This window comes from Serinus canaria, chromosome 1A (assembly GCF_022539315.1).
Source record: "Serinus canaria isolate serCan28SL12 chromosome 1A, serCan2020, whole genome shotgun sequence".
NCBI lineage: Eukaryota > Metazoa > Chordata > Aves > Passeriformes > Fringillidae > Serinus > Serinus canaria.
In genome coordinates this window covers 22,364,792-22,386,919 of record NC_066314.1, presented here as the reverse complement: position 1 = coordinate 22,386,919, position 22,128 = coordinate 22,364,792, and the positions used below count along the sequence as shown (strand labels likewise).

Genomic DNA, 22,128 nt, shown 5'->3' with positions numbered 1-22,128 from the left:
CACATTACAAAATGCACTAGCAAAACTGGCAGAGGCAGACCCATTTCTGCTCTTTGTGACATGCTGCTACATTGCCATATCCAAAGATATCCATTCAAATTTGTGTCAAGACTCAGAGCCAGTGTGGTTAAGCAGTCAAGCTCCACACTGCACAATTTGATGAAGAGAAGACATCTGAAACAATTGATTCAATAATTCAATTTGTAACTGTAATAGTTGCAAATTTCCCTGTTTAACTTACATAAACCACACAGCTCCAAGCTTTTACAGCCTGAAGAGACTGGGAGGGTGAGGGTTAAGCTGTCCCTGGGCAGAGCAGCTCATACAGGCTCTTGGTTTCTTTGCAAGAAAGGGGATATAACTATGCTCAGCTGAAGCTGATTACTCTGCCAGGCTATAGCATCACCTCCTCCTTTCAAGGTTTGGAGTGATTTAGCACTGATGGAGAGCTGAATTGTGCAGAGCCTTGAGTGAACTCAAAAGAGGCTTTTGTTTTGCTAGACTAGAAGTGCAGGAGTTGTTTTGATTCTCCTTGACTTAGCTGAGCAAGTTCAGAAATCTCTGAAAAATTAAAAAGAGCAAAAAAGATTATTAGACCAAGAGAAAAATTAGTAAATGGTCCATTGCAGCTGATATGTTTTTTCAACTATATACTAAATAGGAGGGCATGAAAAATGTCATGAAAAGGAAGGAGCTGAAATTCTGATACAAAATAACAGCAGATATTCTCAGAAAAATTACTCTCCTGACTTCTAGCTAGAAAGGGACACTAAGACACTGGACTGTGATAAATCTTTGAATGCACAGAAGATTTACAATAGAATTATTACTACTTTACAGGGAAATTTCTTTGTCTTACCTAAGTGTGTATATGTAGTATAAAATGTATAGTGTATAATATATAATAATGTATCATTTTTCATATGTGTATGTGTGTATAAAAATATATGAGTACTTTTTACACTTGGTTGAACAGATTTCAAGTAGGCATTAGAGAAAAAATAAGTGAAGTATTCAATATTTGGCAGAGATTCCTAGAGACTTAGGCCAGTAGCTGTGTCACAGTGACAAAAGCTATTTCATGTTTTTCAGCTCTGCCTGAAGGAATATAAAAATAATACAGATCCACTGGTGGTTGTGCTGGCAAGCAAAAAATTAGCTTGGCCTAATTGGCCAGGGCTGAATGTGACACAAAAGCTTATTTTCAAGGGAGGTGAAAATATGTGAAGCAAAACAAATAATAAATAGAAGGTTGAGAAGATGATTATTTTTAAAGAGAAGGCAAAAATTCTATTTATTATTTCAAAACAATTTTTAAAAATATTTCTTCTATCAGTATTTGGTGTTAACATACCAAACTTCTGTTGTCTAATGGGACTAAATATATGGAAGAAGAACCAGGAAATTTTTAAGTGGGAAGGTGTGCCAATGAGCAAAAGCAAACCTGCATTGCAGTCTGGAAACTTTACAGAATCACAGAATCACCAAGGTTGGAAGAGACTTTCAAGACCATCTAGTCTAACCATCAACCTGGCCCCACTGTAACCACCCCTAAACCCTGTCCCCAAATGCCACACCCAGACACTTCCTTTCCAGAGATAGTCACTCTACCACCTCCCTGGGCAACTTACTCCAATGCCCCAGTGCCCTGAAGTCCATTTGGATTGCTCCAGGGCTAATTTCTTCAGTCTCATCACTACAGACCCGACAACTAATAGAAGGTAATGGTCCGAGGGTTGTAACAGATCAGGCAGTTTCCTAGTAATATCCCTTACCTGGGCCCCAAGGAGGCAGCAAACTTCCCTGTGGGATGGGGGAAAAAAGCAAAAGGAATTGCAAATTTGCTGGGACTCATCCCTACCTAGATCTTGGTCTGCTTATCAGAGTGCTGAGCAGCATGAGGGCCAGCAGTGGCTAAAACCCCTTGTCAGTCAGAGTTTTACCTGAACATGGGAGCAGCTGGATTTGATTCCCAAGTGCAATCAGCTCACAGATCTCAGTGCTGTGCCCAGCAGCTGTCACAAAAAGAGTCATGGCTGTCCTTGCAGACTTTCACAGTGCTTTTTAGTGTTAATGTGATTTATACTTGGAGCAGTTTTACCTGATGGCTAATATATACTCCAGAGAAATTTAGGATTGCATTGGCAGATCAATGCTTTGTTTTGAATTTGCTGCTATTTAGCACAAGTATTGAAACAAAAAAGAAAAATGTAGGAGAAATGAATCACAGAAAATTTTCAGCAATATTTCTGGGATGAGCACTGGGCCCAGAATATATCTAATCACACAACTAATAGGAAAACTCTATCTCTGCTGGAACAAGGTGGCACATCAAAACATAGCCCTAGGCTTCAGAAAGTGCATTTAAATCTGCCCTAAAATCTGTGCTCCACAGCTCAATCCTAATTTTTGTCGTGATACTGAAAAATGTTACCAAATAGCACGTTCCTAGAAGGACTCAGAATTGTGTTGGGTTGTCATCTTCCACGTGCTCATGAGGTGTCTGAGGGAACAGAGAGTGGCCATGAACCAAGGCCAGGTGAGGGAGATTGGGAGATAATTATCAGTTGCCTTGGAACTGATTCCCAGGAAGAATGTGTCCAGCTCCAGTCAGTCCTGCTGGGGATCAGTGGAGCCTGGAACTGGGCTCTCTACAGCAGCCCTTGGTGTGGTCAGTGCATCTCACACTGCTCCTGTTCACCACCAGTACTGCAGGCTCTTTATTCAGCCATTGCTGGGCACCAGGGCCAGAGCCTCACTTGAAAGCATTGTCCATCTTTTGCCTCTAACCTGTGAAGTGAAGAATGGCTGGAGATGGTGCTGCTTTTGAAGGTGAGGCTTTTTATAGCCAGATGTTCATGTTGCTTCCAGTTAATGTTTCAGACAGGAACTGCTGAAGATTCTTTATACTCTAGTTTATTTGTATCAATTTATTTAAAATGATGAGCCTTTGGGATTGGCTTGCATTCATACTGGTTCATATTTGTTCATTTGTCCATGAGATATAAAACACTCTTTTAACATTGTATTGCTTTTTAATCCAGTCCTCCTTAAAAGGATTTTCTGAAAGAACAAATGGAGAAGACAAAAACACCCAAAGAAACCTAAAAGTAAAAATTCATTTCCATAGAAACAAATGAAGACACATTCCTTTTAACCTAAATGTTGGTACAAATCTGGGGGTGAATTTCCTTTGTCTGGTTAGCACAGATGCTGGCTGAGCTGTGCCATTACAATGATTATTTTGTACAAATTATGTGATGACAGTCATCGAAACACCCATGCTGTGCCAGAAGCCCAACAGCTCCTTTTCCTCTCTCAGTGGTAAATATCTGGGAAGCAAGGCAAATTTTACAGCTCCCACCAATAAAGGTTTGGACAGAGAAATAACGAGGGTGGGAAATCACACATTAACATTGTGAGTAATAAAGGCTCACTGTCCAAGCTGGGATCAGAAATAAAAGCTATCCTGAACTGGTCTGTACCTATTTTTAGAAAACTGTGTGCAGTTCTGGCCTTTTTTTCCTGCAAACAGTGTTAAAAAATAGAGGAGATCCAAAAAAGGGCAAAAAGTATGATCAAATATAGGGAGCAGATTCTGTCTGAGCACAGTAGGACTTGCCAGCCTAGGAAAGACATAAGGTAAGTAGGTATGAAAACACAAGAGGCAGGAGGAGGGTGGCTGCAGAATATAACCAGGTGTATTTTTGAAAACAAGAACCTGGCTGGAGGCATCACACAGAACAAGGAGCTGCAGCCAGAAGAGTCAAAAGGACACTCACCAGGGAACTGCCAGTGTTATGATTGCCAGAAATGTGCACAGATTTAAAGGGCCAGAATAAAGCCCATGGAAGTGCAACTCTCTAAGAATCACTAACTACAAGAAAAAAAAAATATAGTTGGTACTTGAGTTATTTGTAAGTGGTTGAAGGATGAAAGATCATTCAATGATATTATCATCTATATTTATCCAATTCTTTTTCCCTATGTATTTGTTTGCTTCAGGTTTAATTTTGGAGACTGAATATTAGTCTAGGTGAAGTTTCATTCTTTTTGTTTATTTATAAGCTATGAAAGAGCTGCTCAGTTCATCCTATATTTTTGTTTGTGTGGGGCTTCATGTTCTGACAAAAGAACTGTTAGAAAATTTAGTCCTAACTAAGTAATACAAGTCATTGATTTTTAGGAGCAAATACCCTGGAACATTTTCTCTATGTGAAGTAAGCCAGAATTAGAGGAGCGAAGATCAAACTGTCTTTTTTCCCACTCTTAGTTACTTTTGACTTCACATATAATAGAATGAAAAAAAAATTATGTCTGCATTAGACCCCAGAAAATACATATCTGAGTGACACTGGAAAAGTAGTCCTTCTTGTAATCCTTTGTGCCATCTTATGAAATAACATCTAGCCAAGCATTTGTTCTCCACTCATCACCATGGTATCCTAAAGACCTAGAATTCTAAAGCAATTCAACAAAGTAATAAATTAATTCCATATTAATCAGATACCGTGTTCTTAGGAGTAAAGATCATTTTAAGAAACTGTCATTTTTACTTATGTCTGACTCATTCTTTCAAACATGGCTTATTTCACATTCACATGCAGTAGTGTTTTAAAAACAGAATTAGCTCCCAAGTTGTAACTGTACTGACTGAATCCTTAAGGCAACACAGTGGAAATGCTTATTTAGAAATTCCACTTAAAATTATTACCAGTAGCAATTTATATTATCTGTTGTTGGATGTAATGTTGAAATAAATGGCTAATTAGTGTCAACTCACCAGCATTTAGTTACCAAGCAGCTTGAAGGCTCTAGGGAACAGCTTTATAACAATCTACAGAATTCTCTTTAGACAAGGACCCCATTTAGCAATTGTAAAACGTAATTTGACGTGTCTCTAGTATTGCTTTATGCATAGAACTTCTTTTTGTGCTCTTAGAATGGTTAGCTTCTCTATTTTTACTGATGGTCTTTTTTAAAGTGATCTCAAAGTTAAAGTGGTTAACTGATATTTGCTGCCTTGTAATGTGCATGCTTAGTCCCAGAGCTAGTCTGCTGGTTCTGAAGGAGGCAGATGGAGATTGCTGTATTCACATGCCCATGAGAGCACAAAGGCAGGGCTTAACGAGTCACTCATCCTTTGCTGGGTGTGTGGCAGGCTAGCTGATTAATTTTATTGCTGACATAGAGTCCTCCATCCACTAAACTAAGCAAAAAATCCCAGTGAATAACATGGAAGATCTCCCAGGAGAGCATCTCCATCACAAAAAAACATTGCTGGAAGAGTCAGCTCTGAGTTACTCAATAATGCTGCACGATGTCTACATCACTTCAAACAAATATGGGGTTGGGAAGCCCAAGCTTGCTCTGCAGAGACCTTCTGCAGTGACTGTCACAGTGTCAGTGTCTCCTTCAGGCAGGAGGCAGGGCCACACAGGCTGAGAGCACCTGCACTTGCCACAGAATCCTGGTTCTGTGCAAAGGGTTGTGCAATGCTCCCTTTGCCTGCAACTCTAAGGAAGGCAGATTTTCACCTGTGCTTGTGGGTGATGGCCAGTGTATTGTGAGAACCAGCATGATTCAGGAAACACTTGAAAGGCAGCTTGCAAGTTTTACAGTTTTAGTGCTATGTTGCTTTTCTTATCCTTATGAAGTGTTGGATCCATTCACAAACATTCTCTATTTCCTCAAAACAAACATGCATATTTTTGCTTCTGAAGTGTGGGGAAAAAAACAAACAGAAATGCCATCTCAGGAGGAAGTGACTGTAACGTTGCTCTTGGGAGTCAGCTGAGCTGTACCTATGATAGCTTTAAGCTCCCCCATGCAGGATAGATTAGTCACCATATTTCTGCGATGAGTTGCTCAGGAACAGGTAGGATATTAAGTTTTCCCATTCAGTGAGGGAGAGATGACAGCAAAAGATATCTTTTACCTCTTTGAATTTAATATTTTATGGTAAAGGAAAACAGAAGGAATTTGATTATCTGAAACTTGGTCTGGATTTCAAGAAGCTGTGAATGTTTCCTTGGGCAAGTCTTTTCACTTTTCCATGCTAAAACTCCTTTGTTTTGACCTCTAAATACTAAAGTCTACCTGTGCAAATCCATTTAAGTGAAAACCCTGGTGCACATACAAACTAAACACAACAGAACAAAAAAAAACCAAAACCTCCCTCCCCTTAAATCTGCTGACTTTTATTAGAAGTTCTGTATTTCAGGAACTGCTAACCCAGCCAGGTGCAGGGGCACTATTTTAATTCTCTTGCACTGCAGGCTGGAAAACCCAGGGAGCACTTCCACTTCTGAGAAGCAGATGTGTTTTTCATCATTCATGAATGATCATACTGGGCAGCACTTGAAGGAACATTTGTGGACCCAGAGGGGACCATGTCCATCATGACTAGGCAGAAGAGAGAGCTATTGCAGCAGAGGGCCCTGCACAGCAGTAAAAGCATCCAGGAAGATTATTTGCAATTCCATGCAGAATCTTTCTAGGCTAGAATAAAATTTGAAGTAATCTGTGCGATGTTGTTCTGCACCTCACACAACCAGCAACATTTTGTATTATTAGAAATTGCTTCTTCAAAATCACTAGGCTATTTTCAGACCTTGCCAAAACCAGGGCAGTAAGTCAGATTCACCACGATTATTGTGTGGTAGTGTCAGAGAGGATGGGAATTGCTTTTCCTGCCTGCTCTCCTATACTGGGATGTAAGCGTGTGCCCAAGTGGGTGGCTGGCAGCCCAAACTCCTGGGCCAATGAGCAGCTGTATAATCATCTCTGAGAGTCTCACCACAGCCGGCTCTGGGGCTTTTCCTGGAGGAGAGGAAAGAGCCATTAGCTGAGAGAGGAGACAAGAGAGCAGATGCATCCTCATCCCAGCCCAGTGGGTAAAGCACGGACCCAGCCCAGAGCAGGCAGCAGCTGGAGGGAGGGAGGGAGGATGGCCCTTGCCTGGAAAGGCAGGGAACTGTTCTCTTCATCAACTCCCGTGCACAAATCTAGATCTCTGCCTAGATGACCCAGCAGATCTACTGGGAAATGTGATTTGTCCCCCACACTTGAGAAATATGAGCTGCTCTGGCTTTTACAAAGATTGTTTCGTTTCTTTGGATCTTCTACTATTTCCATTGTTCTTTGGTCATAAATTCCCTTTCTTTTGAAATAACTATTACCAAATTAATTTTAATGTCTTTGCATCTATTTTACACTCTATTATTTTCTGACATGTTTTACATGTTAGAAAACAACAAAAAAAAATGTTACTAGCCTTCCTTTTCAGCAAATAATATGGGAGCAGACAACAGATCTCAATCAATGCAATAATTCTTTAAAGAATGTAAATTAATTCGAAAGAGGTGGAAGAGGGCATATGTATCTGAAACACGCATTTTAAATTGTTTCTGCATTTGCATTTGGTTTCAATGGCGTTTACGCCCTCTAGTGTCAGAAAACCCTGTCGTAGTGAGGGTTTTTTAACCTTTACTGTGTCCCTCAGTTTCAGCCTTGAGTACTTAGGCTTTGCAAAACCGCAAATGCTGGATTTATTCTTCCTATATATGTTCTCTAATTTTACAGATTTGGTACAGAGGACGCTTGGAGGTGTTTTGACCCAAAGTGAGCTATTTCAAATATTAATTTCTGATGTAACACACAAAAATATGCTAAGTTACAATTTCTGTCATTATTTATTTTGACATCTACAGTACACTTATTTTTTACTTGGAAAAATTTACTCCTGTGTTCAAAAAAGCAAACAGGATTTAAATAAACATCATTTTCCCTCTCATTTGTTAAGATTATTAAAGAAAATACATTCTCTCTCACATCAAGGAAAAAATGGCCAAAAAGTATAATTCATTTCAGTTATAATTTGGACCTTTGACTTATGAATTTTTTCATCTTACAGCCATCAAAAACTGGGTTTCATTAGATTCAGGAAAAAGATGAATAGGTGATGATGCCACAAATAGTCTGTGTCATCTGAGATTTCTTGAATTATGGGTATGCAACTCCAGATATGTTCCACTCATCAGTTAGAAAAGCAGTGATGTGTTGGCAGGTGGCTCCCATGGGTAAGATCTGACATGGAAATGCTGAGATTACTGGCTGGGCAGTAGTAACCCCAAGTACATTTGTGTTTCCCAAGTTCCTGCAAGAGCTCCATCTTCTGCATATGACTCAAGCTGCATTTGTTCCCCCCAGTCTGTCATGCAAAGTGCTGCATCACACCCATGTTACTCACATCAACACTCTGAAAGATGCAGTATTTGCAAAATGAAGGAATTCCCTGGCTTGCTGTCTGTCTTGCAATAAGGAGTCAAATATGCAAAAGTGTTCTGTCACCTGATGAATACAAAAAACGGAGACAAACATACATGCCTCTAAATCCATCCATCCATCCATCCATCCATCCATCCATCCATCCATCCATCCATCCATCCATCCATCCATCCATCCATCCATCCATCCACCCACCCACCCACCCACCCACCCACCCATCCATCCATCCATCCATCCATCCATCCATCCATCCATCCACCCACCCACCCATCCATCCATCCATCCATCCATCCATCCATCCATCCATCCATCCATCCATCCATCCATCCATCCATCCATCCATCCATCCATCCATCCATCCATCCATCCATCCACCCATCCATCCCTGTACAGTGTCACTTAGTGAAGAGGATCTCTAAAACAAATTCTGAATTCTGCAGGCTCTATTTGTGGCATCATCACCTATTTGTCTTATTCCTGGATCTGATGAAACTCATGGACAGCAAGCAATTGCCCGTCTGGCCTGTCTGGACTGCATCCAGTGAAACCTAAGCATTAGTTTGATCATGTTGTTTCTGACTTGTGATTTGATAAAACTTGATTGACACACCTGGCTTGTCATTGCCTTTTTCCTTTATTTCTTTGTCAGCTGAAGTAGAATGAACCTGATTGATATCAGGGATCAGTATGAAGCCTCTTTTTCTTCATTCATCCAGAACATAAAATGTTGGGATGACACTTCTGACATTACAAAATTAGATTGTCAGTACAAATCACAAATGCCCAAAGACTGGTTTGAGCTTTGGCTACAATAATAGACATATGCAGAGCAGATGATATACAAAGCTATGAAAAGACTGCAGCTAGGGGAAAAAAGCAAATAAATGAGACTACGTCTGCAGTTCCAGCCTGAAGAAAAGTGAGGCAAGCAGAGTAGCACTAGATAAAACCTTAAAATAGTTCCCTTTTGAAAAGGGAGTCTGTGAAAATTGCTAATAAGATTCTACATTTGTTGTGTCTCCATGGCTGAAGAAATCAGATTTTCTGCAGAATTTAGAATTTGTTTTAGAGATCAAGTATAAATTTTCCACTTTGAAATGCTAGCACCTCAAAGCTTCCCTGCCATCTGAAAATGGAGCTACACTCTTTTTTTTTTGTTGTTGTTGTTTAGAATTTCTAAAGAATAGAACAGTTGCAGTTGGGGCTATAGAAGGAATTTTTCCTTCATTTTATGTTATCCATTTCCATTGGTGGTGTTCAGTGATATATGAGGTATAACTAAAGGTAATGTTTAATTCAAGAGGAGGAACTTCATTAGCAATTCTGATCATGACTACCCTCGACTAAAATCTGTGTCACTGTCCCAGAGGAGAGCAAGGCTAACCAGGGCAAATGTAGCAAAACCTCTGTTTTGTCACAAAAGCAACCAAATATGTTTCTCACCCTGTGAGAATTAGGAGGACTAATTTCTTTAAAGTAATTTTTCTGACTATAATTTTATTTAAACAACTCCAGCACAGTGGTTAGTAACAGGAGAAAAACTAATTATGTAAGAATTATTAATTATGCGAAAGGTATTACTAGCACTAAATAACAGACAAGCAACATTACCTTTGGAAAATGTCACTGTATTACAACTGATGCAAACTAAAAAGAAAAGTAACTGAAAGCAAGTTATTTTAAAGTAAGCAGTAAATGCATCTGCATGACATTTTGTCCAGAAGGTAAGAAAAACATTGCTAAATACCTTCTTGTGTCAAGCAATCCTAATATTTTTTATTTCACTCTGTAACAGTAAAATATTATGAGAAGGCATCTGCTTATGTCACTGGTTAGGTTCACACAAAAATGCTGAAATTCTAAAGATAGATGAGCTTGTGGTTCCTGTCACAACTCCTAAAGCTTCAGTCTGCTCTTGATTCATATAATTATAGTGTCACATTATCAACAGGATGAACTATATCCCTGAGCAATTTCGAGCCAAATTAATTAGAGCCAGCAATGTCTTCTGTCCACAGCTGCCATCGGTGACAATGGAAGCTTATGGAGGTTGGGCAGTTTGGCATTTCATGTGATAAGTGTCTAAATATAGGTTTAGAAATCTCATTTAAGAGATCTAATTTAAGAGATCTAGTACTGGGCATGTGTAAATTTTGCATTTCAAAATCTGGTTGTGTCAGGTTTCTGTTTACACAGTCTGATCCAAAATATGGAAATACTTGTATCTGTAAGAATTAAGTAAAACTAATGAATAGTGTAAAGCAGAAATATTTACCAGTGATTTGATCCTAGACCTTCTCCACAAATCTCACCACCCTGGCCCTATGCTCACTGCTTTTCTATTGTTCTGCCTGGTAAAAAATGGGGTTAGTGAGGTGTTAGGGATCCCATTTGTCTGAGACCTTGAAAGGTCATTTATCCACTTCCTTGCCCAAAGAAAATAACAGCTGGTCATGCATATATTTGATTGTCAGCTCAGGCTTTAGGAAGAGAGAAACACCAAAAATGCCTGTGTTGTGGGGTGCAAATGTTGATGTGAATGAAAGCATGACATTCTTTTTAGTATTTTTCCAGTTTTTAGATATCTTTATTAAGACCAGTTATATTATTCATGTAAAAGATAGAATCTATTAAATTACGTATTTTTCAAGCAATCCTGCCATGCCACAAAATGTGAAACTAATCCATTCAAATTCTGAGTAAGTGGGAGGGGGTGGATATTGGCATAAATTTAATTATATTATTCATGTGAGTATTTTAAACTTGGACATGCTTTGTAAAAAAAACAAGTCTTTATTTAACACAACATAACCTATGTCAAAAGTCTAAGACTTGGTCATCTATATTATATCTGCCTGTATGACAACTTATTTGAATATCTATGTTCAGCACTTTACTCATATCTTACAAAATGCAAACCATTCATCTTCACCTTCTTTTTGACATGAGCTGAGCTCTCATTGCTAGAAGGTGTCCTCTAACTTCATATGGTTTCTCCATCATTCCATATCCTCACCCTTTTATCCATTCCTTGTGATTAGGTGCACAATTTGGACACTGATTTGAAGATTTCCCCTCCTCTCATTTGTCCAGTTCCTGATACACAGACAGGTTTTGTTTTCCAGATAGTGTTTTCTAAACACTGTTCCCCCACAGTTTTATTTCTTAACTTTTCTTGTGTTAAGAGTTTATAAATTCTTTGTAATAGGGATATGTTACCTCTCTTTTCACTAAGCCTACGAAACTCACAAGCTAAAATCAATGTTTAATAATAACTTGAAATCCAATAAAGTTAAAAACTGAATGGAACTTGAAAGTAATTCATCTTTTTATTAAACTCTGTAGGATGAAATTACATACTTGTCCCCTATAGAATACAGCAAAATGCAAAGAGCAAAAATCTCTGTACTAAGTTGTCACCGGAGTGCCTTTACATACATCAGTACCACTTTGTACTTACTTGCTGGACAAAACAATATCCAATATCATAAAGAAAGGTGGTATCTTTAGTAATTCTGAGCACTGCCAGGATTGCAGCTACAATTTGCTTGCTTGCTAGCTTGTGGTTTGAGTTTTCCATGCTTGCTTTCACCTAGATTGTAGAAGGGACATCTGGAACTCAGGTGCTGCAGCTTCTCATGTCAACAAGAGTTAGGTCAGCTGTGCTTCTGTCTAGCCAAGTTCAAAAAACACAGTGATGGAAAGTCCGTGATCTCCTGGGAAACCTGTTGCAAAAATGTGTCACCCTGCTAAATGAAAGTACTATATCAGCTTGAGACAATAGATTATTCACTTTAGTATCTAATTTACCAAGTGGTCTCTCTTAGATCTTGCCAATGAAATTGATGAGTTCTTTCAAGTAAACAGCAGAAGGACTGAACTTCAACACTGATTTTTTTCTTAGCAAGGTCATTCTCTTTGCACTGCAATAGAGGCAGCCTGGGAAGAGTGCAGCAGGTAAAGCATGTGTTTTACCTGCCCCCGGTGTGACAGACAGCAGACCCAAAATTTCTTTCAAAATAAAATTATTTGTGCAGAACAATGGGCAGGCTGTATATGTAAGACTATGTGTAAAAGCATTATCTATATGCAGCAACTATTATTTGGAAGAGAAGTAAAATATATTGCGCAATTAATTCACTGTGAAATAAAATTATTAGAAGAGATTATTTTGGTTTTACTAAGCCTTTTGTTTTCTTTAACCCAGGTATGGTGACATGGTGCCAAAGACAATAGCTGGCAAGATTTTTGGCTCCATATGCTCCCTGAGTGGGGTCTTGGTCATTGCTCTGCCAGTTCCTGTAATTGTCTCCAACTTCAGCCGTATTTACCACCAGAACCAACGAGCGGACAAGCGCAGGGCACAGAAGGTGAGCTTCTACTTTTTCCCCCTTATCTTGATAAAATATGATTTTCTATATGCTGTGTGTCATTATAGTGCATATTTCTTAGCAAGAGGACCACTATAGTATGTGGTACATGCCTAACCATTTCCTAGATGCAGCTGCTGTCTTATTTTTAGTGAGGGAAAAACCCCAACTCAAACCAAAACCGGTTCATTTATCTTTTCTGTCAAAATGTACAGACCTATTATTTTGGCAATTAATCCCACTTATTAGACTGCATCAAGGATTTTTAGACAATGGCTGCAGTCTCACCCACCGAAGATTCTTCTGTGCTGTTTCAGGCCAACTTTCTTTCTACCACAGTCTTCTGAGGAAAAATAAAAAAAAACAAAAACACCCAAACAACCCACCAAACAAACAAGGAAAACCCTCAAACCTCATAATGACTTCTAACATCTCTGCTAACAGATTGCTTCACTAATCCAGGTTTAGTTAAAGTCCCAGAGTCAGTCTCTGGGGGAATCTGATTGTTGGGGAACTTGTCTCCTCAGCTCTATTTTGCTTAAAAGGCTTCAGATAAAAAGCTCAATCAGATAAAAAAAAAAAAAAAGTAAAAGTCTGTTTTCCCAGCTTCCTTGATTTGCTGAGTCTCTCACTAAAATATCCACTAGATCTACAAGAAGACTTTCTGGGACATATGGACAAGGTCAGGGGCTGGGAAGAGAAGTATTTATCAGGAGTGATGCAGCCAAGCCTGGACAGTCACTTACATCTCCACATTACTGCCAGTGCATTTGTTCTAATCCACTTCTGTGGACTCTGAATGGCAGGCAGCTCAGGGAACACCCACGGTGACCTGGAGCCCTGCTCTGGGAGCTGATGCCTGGGTGGCAGTCCAAAGGCTTCAGATGCCACACAGGTCGCGTGATTGCCGAGGCTCAGGTCTCACCACTTGGGCTTTTTGTGGACCCATGGCCTCTCTCCAGAGGTCCTGAGTCCCCAGTGATCTCAGGAGAGGAGGATCATTGCTGGGGGAAGTGTGCAGGCAGACCATGGCTGGGGACTGCACATACAGACCAGGGAACACAGGCAGTTGCAGGCTTCATTTGCTTCATATCAACAGCAGCGCCACAGTCAGATACAAAATGTTTGTGTGTTTCTCTCTGGCCACCTTTTTGACTAATTTCTTCATTCAAACAAACAGCCCCACACCCAAAATCAGTGAAATAAATGTATGCAGCGATACCATTCTCAGAATATCCTAAAATCAGGACAGAGCTACATGGCCAAGAAACTCTTAGGCCCAGGTGGATGATACAGCACCATCCAATGGCCACATCTTGGAAAAATGCTGCCAGATGAGGGAAATGCTATAAAAAGATACCAGGTGTATCACAAGAATGACATACCTCTCTAGAAACCTGATCTAAACCAGGCTACTTCATGGATCTAAATCCCATACTTTAGCTATCTACTAGTTCCACCCACTCTTCTGCATGCTGTGTCCCACAGCCTAATTCCAGCTGTGTGTTCCCCTCTTTCACAGCTGACTTCATGTCACTTCTACACCAACTTGTTTTTGTTAAGAGCTTTTCTAGTTCTTTTTGTGAATTGGCAGCAGAGAAACAGCTGTACCTCAGCCAGTGCCCCTGAGCACTGTGGCAGTCCTGGGTATCAGGTCTGCTCGATCCCAGCACTCACTGTGCCTGTTCTGAACTTTCATAGTAGCTGCAGAAACAACCATTTCAAAGAGAACTGTGTCCTACTGCATGCCACAAAACAGAGTTTTCTAGGCCTGCTTTACATTTGTGTCATGGTTTAACCCAGCCAGCATCCAAGCCCCATGCAGCTGCTCACTCACTCCCCCAGCAGCAGGATCAGGGAGAGAAATGGAGGCATGAAAACACAGCCCCACACCAGCCACTGTGAAGAAAATTAACTCTACCCCAGCCAAAACCAGCACAATTTGTCAATGAAAAAGAAATGGACACTAGAAAATATCTCACAAAAGTTAAAATGCTAGACTGGCTGCTATTCCCCATAATCTCTTCCTGAATACAAACTGCTTGAGTTAATAGCTGAATTTTTCTCCTTGCAAAACAGTGAGCTCACTGTATGTTTCAAACAGGAACACAAAGTGATGAATGGCAATCCTGCCAAGCGTTTTTTCCTCTACTCCCCAGAACAATGCCAACAGCAGGGATGAGAGATCTCCTCTGACTGTGTTGATGCCCTTCTTGCTTTGGAGAAAATGGCTTTGAGGTCTGATTAACTTAGCACTGGATGTGTGTTTCATTGCTATCTCCTATTGCAAAGCCAATCTCTTTCAATCTAAAATGACTGAGATGTTGAACTGAATATTGTTCTGATGGACTAAAAAAGAAAAATCAACAAAAAGCCCTTCATGGGTACTGTATAGTCCATATTTAGCCATGAAATATAGCCTTGCATTTCACAGGGGGTTTCTACTACATTGTAAAAGAATATTCAGGCAAAAAGGTCACATTATTGAAGTTTGAAATCCCTTCTTCATTCAATACAATAGAGGCTTTACACCATTTTCTAAAATAAATGTTTCCCTAGGCACTGAACTCGTTTCTGTTCTCTGAGGCTGGAGAACATGAGTTTAAAAGAAGGTGCTGTCTCAGGGAGAGTAGCACAAACCCCTGCAGGCAATTGTACCTCCACCTGGCTACAACAGCTTCCACTGGACTGAGACAGTTGTACCTTTGGATTGAGCAACTTTATCAATGCCTCACACAGAAGTTTAATCAAGATGGACTTCAGAAACATCAAAACACTTGGGCTGGAAGGAAACTTTAGAGAAAGTTCTTTGCTGAAGAATTGAAATCTAGTACCAGAAGCACTGACAATTTACAGCAGAAAAATATTGTCACTTACATTAGGATGGTTAAGGGCTATGCAACCATCATTTTATGCCCTTACAGAGTTCTGCACAGTTTTTCAAGATTAGACAATTCCACTTGTTTATTTTTGGCAAAAAGGCACTGCACAATAATGCTTGGGAGAAGAAGGAAGAGGGAAATTTATTTATATACCATTGCATTTTGAATGGATTTTAAAGGAAACTCCTGCTTCCAATCATAAAAATACATTGTTATAATTGCCATGAATTCCCCCTCTGTGATACAGAAAATGTTGGCAGGATAAGCCAGCTTTCTGCTGCAGTACAGGAAACCCCTTGCAATCAATGTAAACAAAAACAGACGGGGGGTGGGGGGAAAGAAAGGAAAAATCATCTGTGCTTATCAAATCATTGTTTTCTATCAGATAGTAACGTCCAAGGATCTGGCCTATCCTGACAAGAAATGGATGAATAAATAATCCAAACTAGACATTGAAATTCAGGGCATAACTAATTATGCCCTGGAGTCTTACAGTGCCTTCTTCCCAAGCCGTTTTATCAGTACTGAGACAGTTTTGAAAAATGCTATTTGTGGAGATTTTCTCAGCTAGAGACAACTTCAAGAGGTTGTTATTTTGGTTGCCCATTAACTTTGGGCAAAGTTAATGACAGTTGTCTTGTCTTGTATAAGGGCAAGGAAAGGAGGGGAAATGAAGAGGGAAGGGAAGGGAAGGGAAGGAGGAAGGTGAAGGATGGAAGGCTGTACTGTCCGTTCCTTTACCTTTCCGTCCAGTTCCTTTCGCATTTCCGTTCCTTTCCGTTCCTGCTTACGCTTCCTTTCCTTTCCTTTCCGTTCCTTCCTTTCCCGTTCCTGTCCTTTCCGTCCTTCCTTTCCTGTCCTTTCCTTTCCGTTGTCCTTTCCTGTCCTTTCCTTGCCTTCCTTTCCTTTCCTTTCCTTTCCCTTTCCTTTCCTTTCCATTGCCCTCCTGCCTTACTCTGACAAGGTTTAGGCAGGGTTGGATATAATTTTCTGTTCTGTATGTGATAGGTAGCACAGGCTAAGCTTTGGCAGGACACTCACAGTGTCATGTTCACTGGGATGACTACCAGCCCAGGGAAGAGACAGGAGGAGGCACAGCTTCCCTCATGGAATGGGTGTCTGGCCACTCCATGGCAGCTTGGACCCAAAGGTCCTCTCCCAGCAACACCAATCATGGTTATAAAGTTCTTCATATCCCAGATGAGGTTCCCTTGCTTGTGCCTTTTCCATTCTTGCCTTTGAGAGGCAGGAGCCTTGTGTCCTCTGGCCAACAAGTGCCTGAGTGCAGGTACATCTGCCCAGTGCTGTTCATTACCTGAGGAACAAAAGAGCTTTAATATTAGTTGCCCAAGCACTTTCTGCCTAGAGTGACTTTGCCTGATGCCTCAACAGAACAGCCAAAGAGCCATCATCAGCTCCAAAATTTTATTTTAGGCATAAAATTCAACCTGAGTTTTTCATGCAATATGTTCTTCTACCTTCACAAAGCAAAAGATATCCTGAAGATTGGCTTGGCTTTGTTATTTATTAATTGTACATGATGCATTTATCTGTCAAGTGATGAATAATCAGTTACTAGCTAATTATAAATAGCTCTAGGATAAACTGCCACAACAACTGCTGAAGAGCATCTGGAAGTCTAGAACTGTGTTTGCAGTAGGAAACCCTGCTAGCCATTTTGACTTCTTTGTATGAGACAAGTTATTAATATCAGGAGTATTGCAGAAATATAACCAACAGTAACTTATCTGGAATTTTTGAGTTTAGCAAAAAAAAAGCATGTAGAATCCATGTTTATTGAACAATAATTTAAATAGATTGTGAAAGTAAGGCACCACTCAAGAAATGTATGAACCTTATTTAATTCCATGTCCATTAATGTGCAAAGTAAACAGCATTTTCTTCTCTGTTACATATTGATGTCATGCAAATTATTGTCAGCTAATATGAAATCAATCATTTGCAATTACTGAAAATTAGACAATCAGAGCACGAAATGTAGGCTGATTTTTCATTTGAAAACAAACACACAGGGAGGATTTATGAAACACCAAACAAAAAAAATTATATAAACAAAAAGGTAACTGATTTTTTGGACAATACTCACCCTTGTTCCAGGAGCCAGTGATGTGGCTGAGCACAGGCAGGCAGAGAAAGCCCACCCTGCTGCTCACTCTCTCTCTCCTCCCCAGAAGGATGGGGTGAAAATCAGAAAGGAAAAAGGGACACTTGGAGGAGCAGAAAAGGCCTTGGCTCTGTGCAAGCACTGTGCAGCAGTAACCTAAACATCCCTGAATTGCAAACACTGTTTTCAGCACAAATCCAAAACACAGCCCCATACCAGCTCCTGTGAAGAAAACCAGCTCTGTCCTGACCAAAGGCTGTGCACACAGAATGACTGGGAAGGAATGGTAATATTTTAAATGTACAAAATTATTAAACAATAATGACTAAAAGGTAAGTAATTAATAACTTTTGAGTTTTCATAGTAAAACAATTATGTAATCTGGAGAGCAGCAAGAGCCAACAGGAGCTAAGTACTAAATTACCTGGGCTACCCTGACTTCTTGCATAGCAAGTTGAAGAGAATTTTGTCAGAAATTATTCCCACTACCACCATAAGTCCTATCCTAAAACCTTCCTGATGAAATCATTCTCTTAAAATAGCTGGACAGCTGAGGGCATCTGAGTGTCAAAAGCTGGATGTTGTAAATACCCCACAGTGCTCCATTTAGCTCTACTTAAAACCTTGTGAAAATGAATGCTTATATTTCTAAAACTGACAGAGCTAACTGTTGTTGAATAACAGTGAGGTTTCTATGAATGCAGCCCTAGACAAGGATCCAACTCTATGTTGTAAAATTTGAAGCTAGAAAAAAGAAAGGCATGCATTTAAAAGAGAAGTTTAGTGCAAATACAAGGGATCTGGCAAAAATTAGAGCTGGTCCTCAACTTCTTAGGAAGAATGGAGATGAGATTATTTGGGTTTAATTTCAGTAAAATATACAAAAGAACTATATTTCATCTACATTTTTTTAGTGCTAGACCATGTAAAAATTACCAAAATTAAAGTTTCATACTCAGGCAATCTTCATAGCAAAGATATCATCTACTTCAGGAGAACTTCATTCTTTCTTTTTTTTTTTCCCTAGCTATTTTGTGAAAGAGGAGGATGAGGAAGGGCTTTGAAGTGGTTGAAAGAGGCAGTTGTCACTCCCATTCTGTTATACATGACAGAAAATGCAGACTAAAGGACAATGCAGCACTTCTGTAACCACAGATTTCCTGATGTCATCACATCATTTTGATGCCTTTCATGGGAGTTCTATCCCCAGCACACAGCCCTTAAAATCCTGTGCATGACATGAGCTTTTAATGATGCCTTGACAGGAAATGTGAGAATTCACTAGACTGCTCATGCTCCAGGCTCATATATAAATCAGGCAGAAGCACTGAAAATAAATCTTATCACTTTATCAGATTTGTAAACACTTTCAGTTTCTGCAGTATTTTCTCTAAGCTGGAGTGTAAACATGGAGGCCACAATATCTGCTTCCTCTCTTCCTCTCAGATTTACTGTCTTCTCTTTGGTAAATGATATAAATTCAGGCCATCTGAATGAGTCTCAGCTGGAAAGATGTAAGCTATTACTTTCTAGCTCACAAAAGCTTTCTAAGATGCAATAAATTCATACTTGCAAAGCAATTTTAAATCTTCACATAGAAAGTACAGCCTTCATATTATATGTGTCATGGCACTGATATATTAAGATAGTCTGATGGACTGTTTTTCATATTTCTTTATTAAACGATGCTGTACCATAATTATTACTTCAATCACTGAAGAGAAAATGAATATGCATGCTAAAAGGAAAAGCAGAACTAATGTATGTTAAATGTCTGTTCATTAAATCTAATGAATCTCCCTGTATAAAGTGCAGACTGAAAAGTACCACAGCTAAAATATTTGTGACTGAAATCACTTATTTATGGGACTCCTCTAAAGGCATTTCCAAAGCAGCTCGAGCTCCTGAGAATAAACTTTTATATATTTATGAACATAACCAAGTGCACTCGTCCCAGCCCATGACTACTCTGTGGTGCAGGTAAAACTCCTTCCCCCACCCTTCAACCCAGCATGATGGGCTGCATCACGGGAGCACATTTAGAAAAGAACCTATTTCCTGAGGACTGAGCCCCCTACTGTGCTGGTGGCCCTGGATGTTCCACCTAAAGCCCAAGAGAGCCAGGAGGGTGGAAGCTGTAACAGTTCCACACACTGGTTGCTCCTGGGGAACCCAGGCCAGGTCGTTGGGGATGTTTTCTCCTTACCACTAAAATAAGATGCATTAACTGCTGGAAAAGCTATGGTCACCAAGAAAGTCAATAAACAAATGTGTTACCTTAAAATGGGCAATAGATCACAAAATCAATCAGTACCATCTCATGTGAGCTTTTTGGCTCAAGGATGCCCACATGTAGAGCATTACTTTATTTTCTTTCAGAGTAATTGAGTGATAACAAATGCATGACATAGCATAAGCCAGATTTCAGCCATGTTAGCTGTTAGCTGTCATAAATTTCTTGGCTTGCTTTTGAGAAGATCTGTGAGTTTGAGGCTGTGAGTGCAAAGAAATGTGGTGTTGAGCCATTCCTCTAAGTCAGTATTATTAATCATAATGCCAGAAAGATCTGGTGGCTGCAGTGACTGGGCTGCATCCCTCTCTAAGCACACACTGACATTTAATGTCACAGAAATTTGGGGAAGGGGGAAAATACTCTCTCTATTTTTTGAAAATTTCCACAAATTAAATATCAGATATGAAAATCCCTACTACTATATCAAAGTTGGATTTTCAAGTGCTTTACTGTATCTCATTCTGTGCTTCATCAGCCATTTAATTCCAGATGCTGCTAGGCATTTGGCTTTCAGAATCAGAAATCTAACCATGAAGATAAGCCCAGATTCCATCTTATACATGTAACAAGCCACAAAAAATACAGAACCAGGATGCCATCTTAGTAATCCCATAAAAGCTTCTGTTTTCCACATTAATGATTGAGAGAGTCCATTCTTCATGCTTTCCCTTAATTCTGTGTTCTATCTGTTGTACAAAACTCAGTGGATGCAAAATGTCTGTGACTCATGAGCCGCCTTCTACTCTGGATGAAAGTCACCTTCACAAGCAACGCAGGTCACCTGAGAAATCACAAATTTCTCTCAGCAATTGATAACTGCAGTCTCTGAAAAATCAGGTTGTGAACAGTCTATGACCAAATATGATAAGTATCAAGTCTGGTTGTACTGACAGACAAGAAGAGGTAGGTGGAGGCTGGTGAGGAGTGGTGTCTTTCAGGGCTTTGTCTTGGGACTGGTGCCCTTCAGTATGCTCATCAATGACACCAGCAGTGAGATCAGGTGAGCCTCAGGAAATTTGCAGATGACACAACAGTAAGCAATGCAGTTGACACAACAGAAGGAAAAGCTGCCATCCACAGGGACCTGGACAAACTTGAGAAGTAGACCCATGAGAACTTCATGAAAAATCAAAAAATTCAAGTGCAAAGTGCTTGCACCTGGGTCAGGACAATTCCACACATAAGTACAGGCTGGCAGAGGAGGTGATTGAGAGCAGTCCTGTGGAGAAGAACCTGGGAGTCCTCATGGATGAAAATCAGAAGCTGAGCCAGCACTGTGCACTCACAGCCCAGAAAGGCAACCACATCCTGGGCTGCATCAAAAGCAGCATGGCCAGGAGGGCAAGGGAGGTGGTTCTCCCACTCTGTTCTGCCCTGGTGAGAGCCCTCCTGGAGTGCTGCATCCAGCTCTGGAGTCCTCAGCACAAGAAAGACACAGACCTGTTAGAGCAGGTCCAGAGGAGGGTCACAGAGATAATCCAAGGGCTGGAGCATCTCTCCTATGAAGACAGGATGAGAGCTGGCATTGTTCAGCCTAGAGAAGAGGTGTCTCCAGGGAGACTTTAGAGCAGCCTTCCAGTACCTAAAAGGGACTTATAGAAAGGGGGGAGAGAGACTTCTTATACAGGCAGATAGTGACACTACGAGGTGCAATGGTTTTGAATTGAAAGGGGGCAGGTTTATATTAGATGTTGGAAAGAGATTCTTTATGAAGGGTGTGGTGAGGCACAGAAACAGGTTGCCAGAGAAGTTGAGGATGCCCCACCCCTATAAGCATTATAGGCCAGGCTGGATGGGGCCCTGAGCAACCTGATGTAGTGCACAGCATCTCTGCCCATGGTGGGCGTTTGGAACTGATGACCTTTAAGGCCCCTTCCAACCCAAACCATTCTATGATTCTAAAATAGGCTGGCAAATATTCAGGAACTCAGCTGGGAGACAGCATAAAAACATTATTACATTTTGGTACTCCAAAAACCCAGAAGACTCTGAGAAACCCACTCATATGTGTCCCAATATTACATTTTTTATGAACTGTTTATTTCCCTTTAAAGAGATTTTCACTGCAAAAGTAGCTGAAATGGATGTCCATGTTTCTGCCCCACAAGATATAAGGAGTAGCAGTTGCAGCAATGCAAAACCAAAAAAGGCTGCACTTCCATACTGATC

At 40.2% G+C, this 22,128-nt stretch overlaps 1 protein-coding gene across 1 annotated transcript in view; it reads left to right on the top strand.

Annotated features, from left to right (window-relative positions):
• Positions 1 to 22,128, top strand: part of KCND2 (potassium voltage-gated channel subfamily D member 2) — a 261,333-nt gene that overhangs the window by 231,749 nt on the left and 7,456 nt on the right. The window contains exon 2 of the mRNA XM_030238611.2: positions 12,497 to 12,659. Coding sequence (XP_030094471.2) covers positions 12,497 to 12,659 — 163 coding nt within the window. The remainder of the gene's footprint in view (positions 1 to 12,496; positions 12,660 to 22,128) is intronic.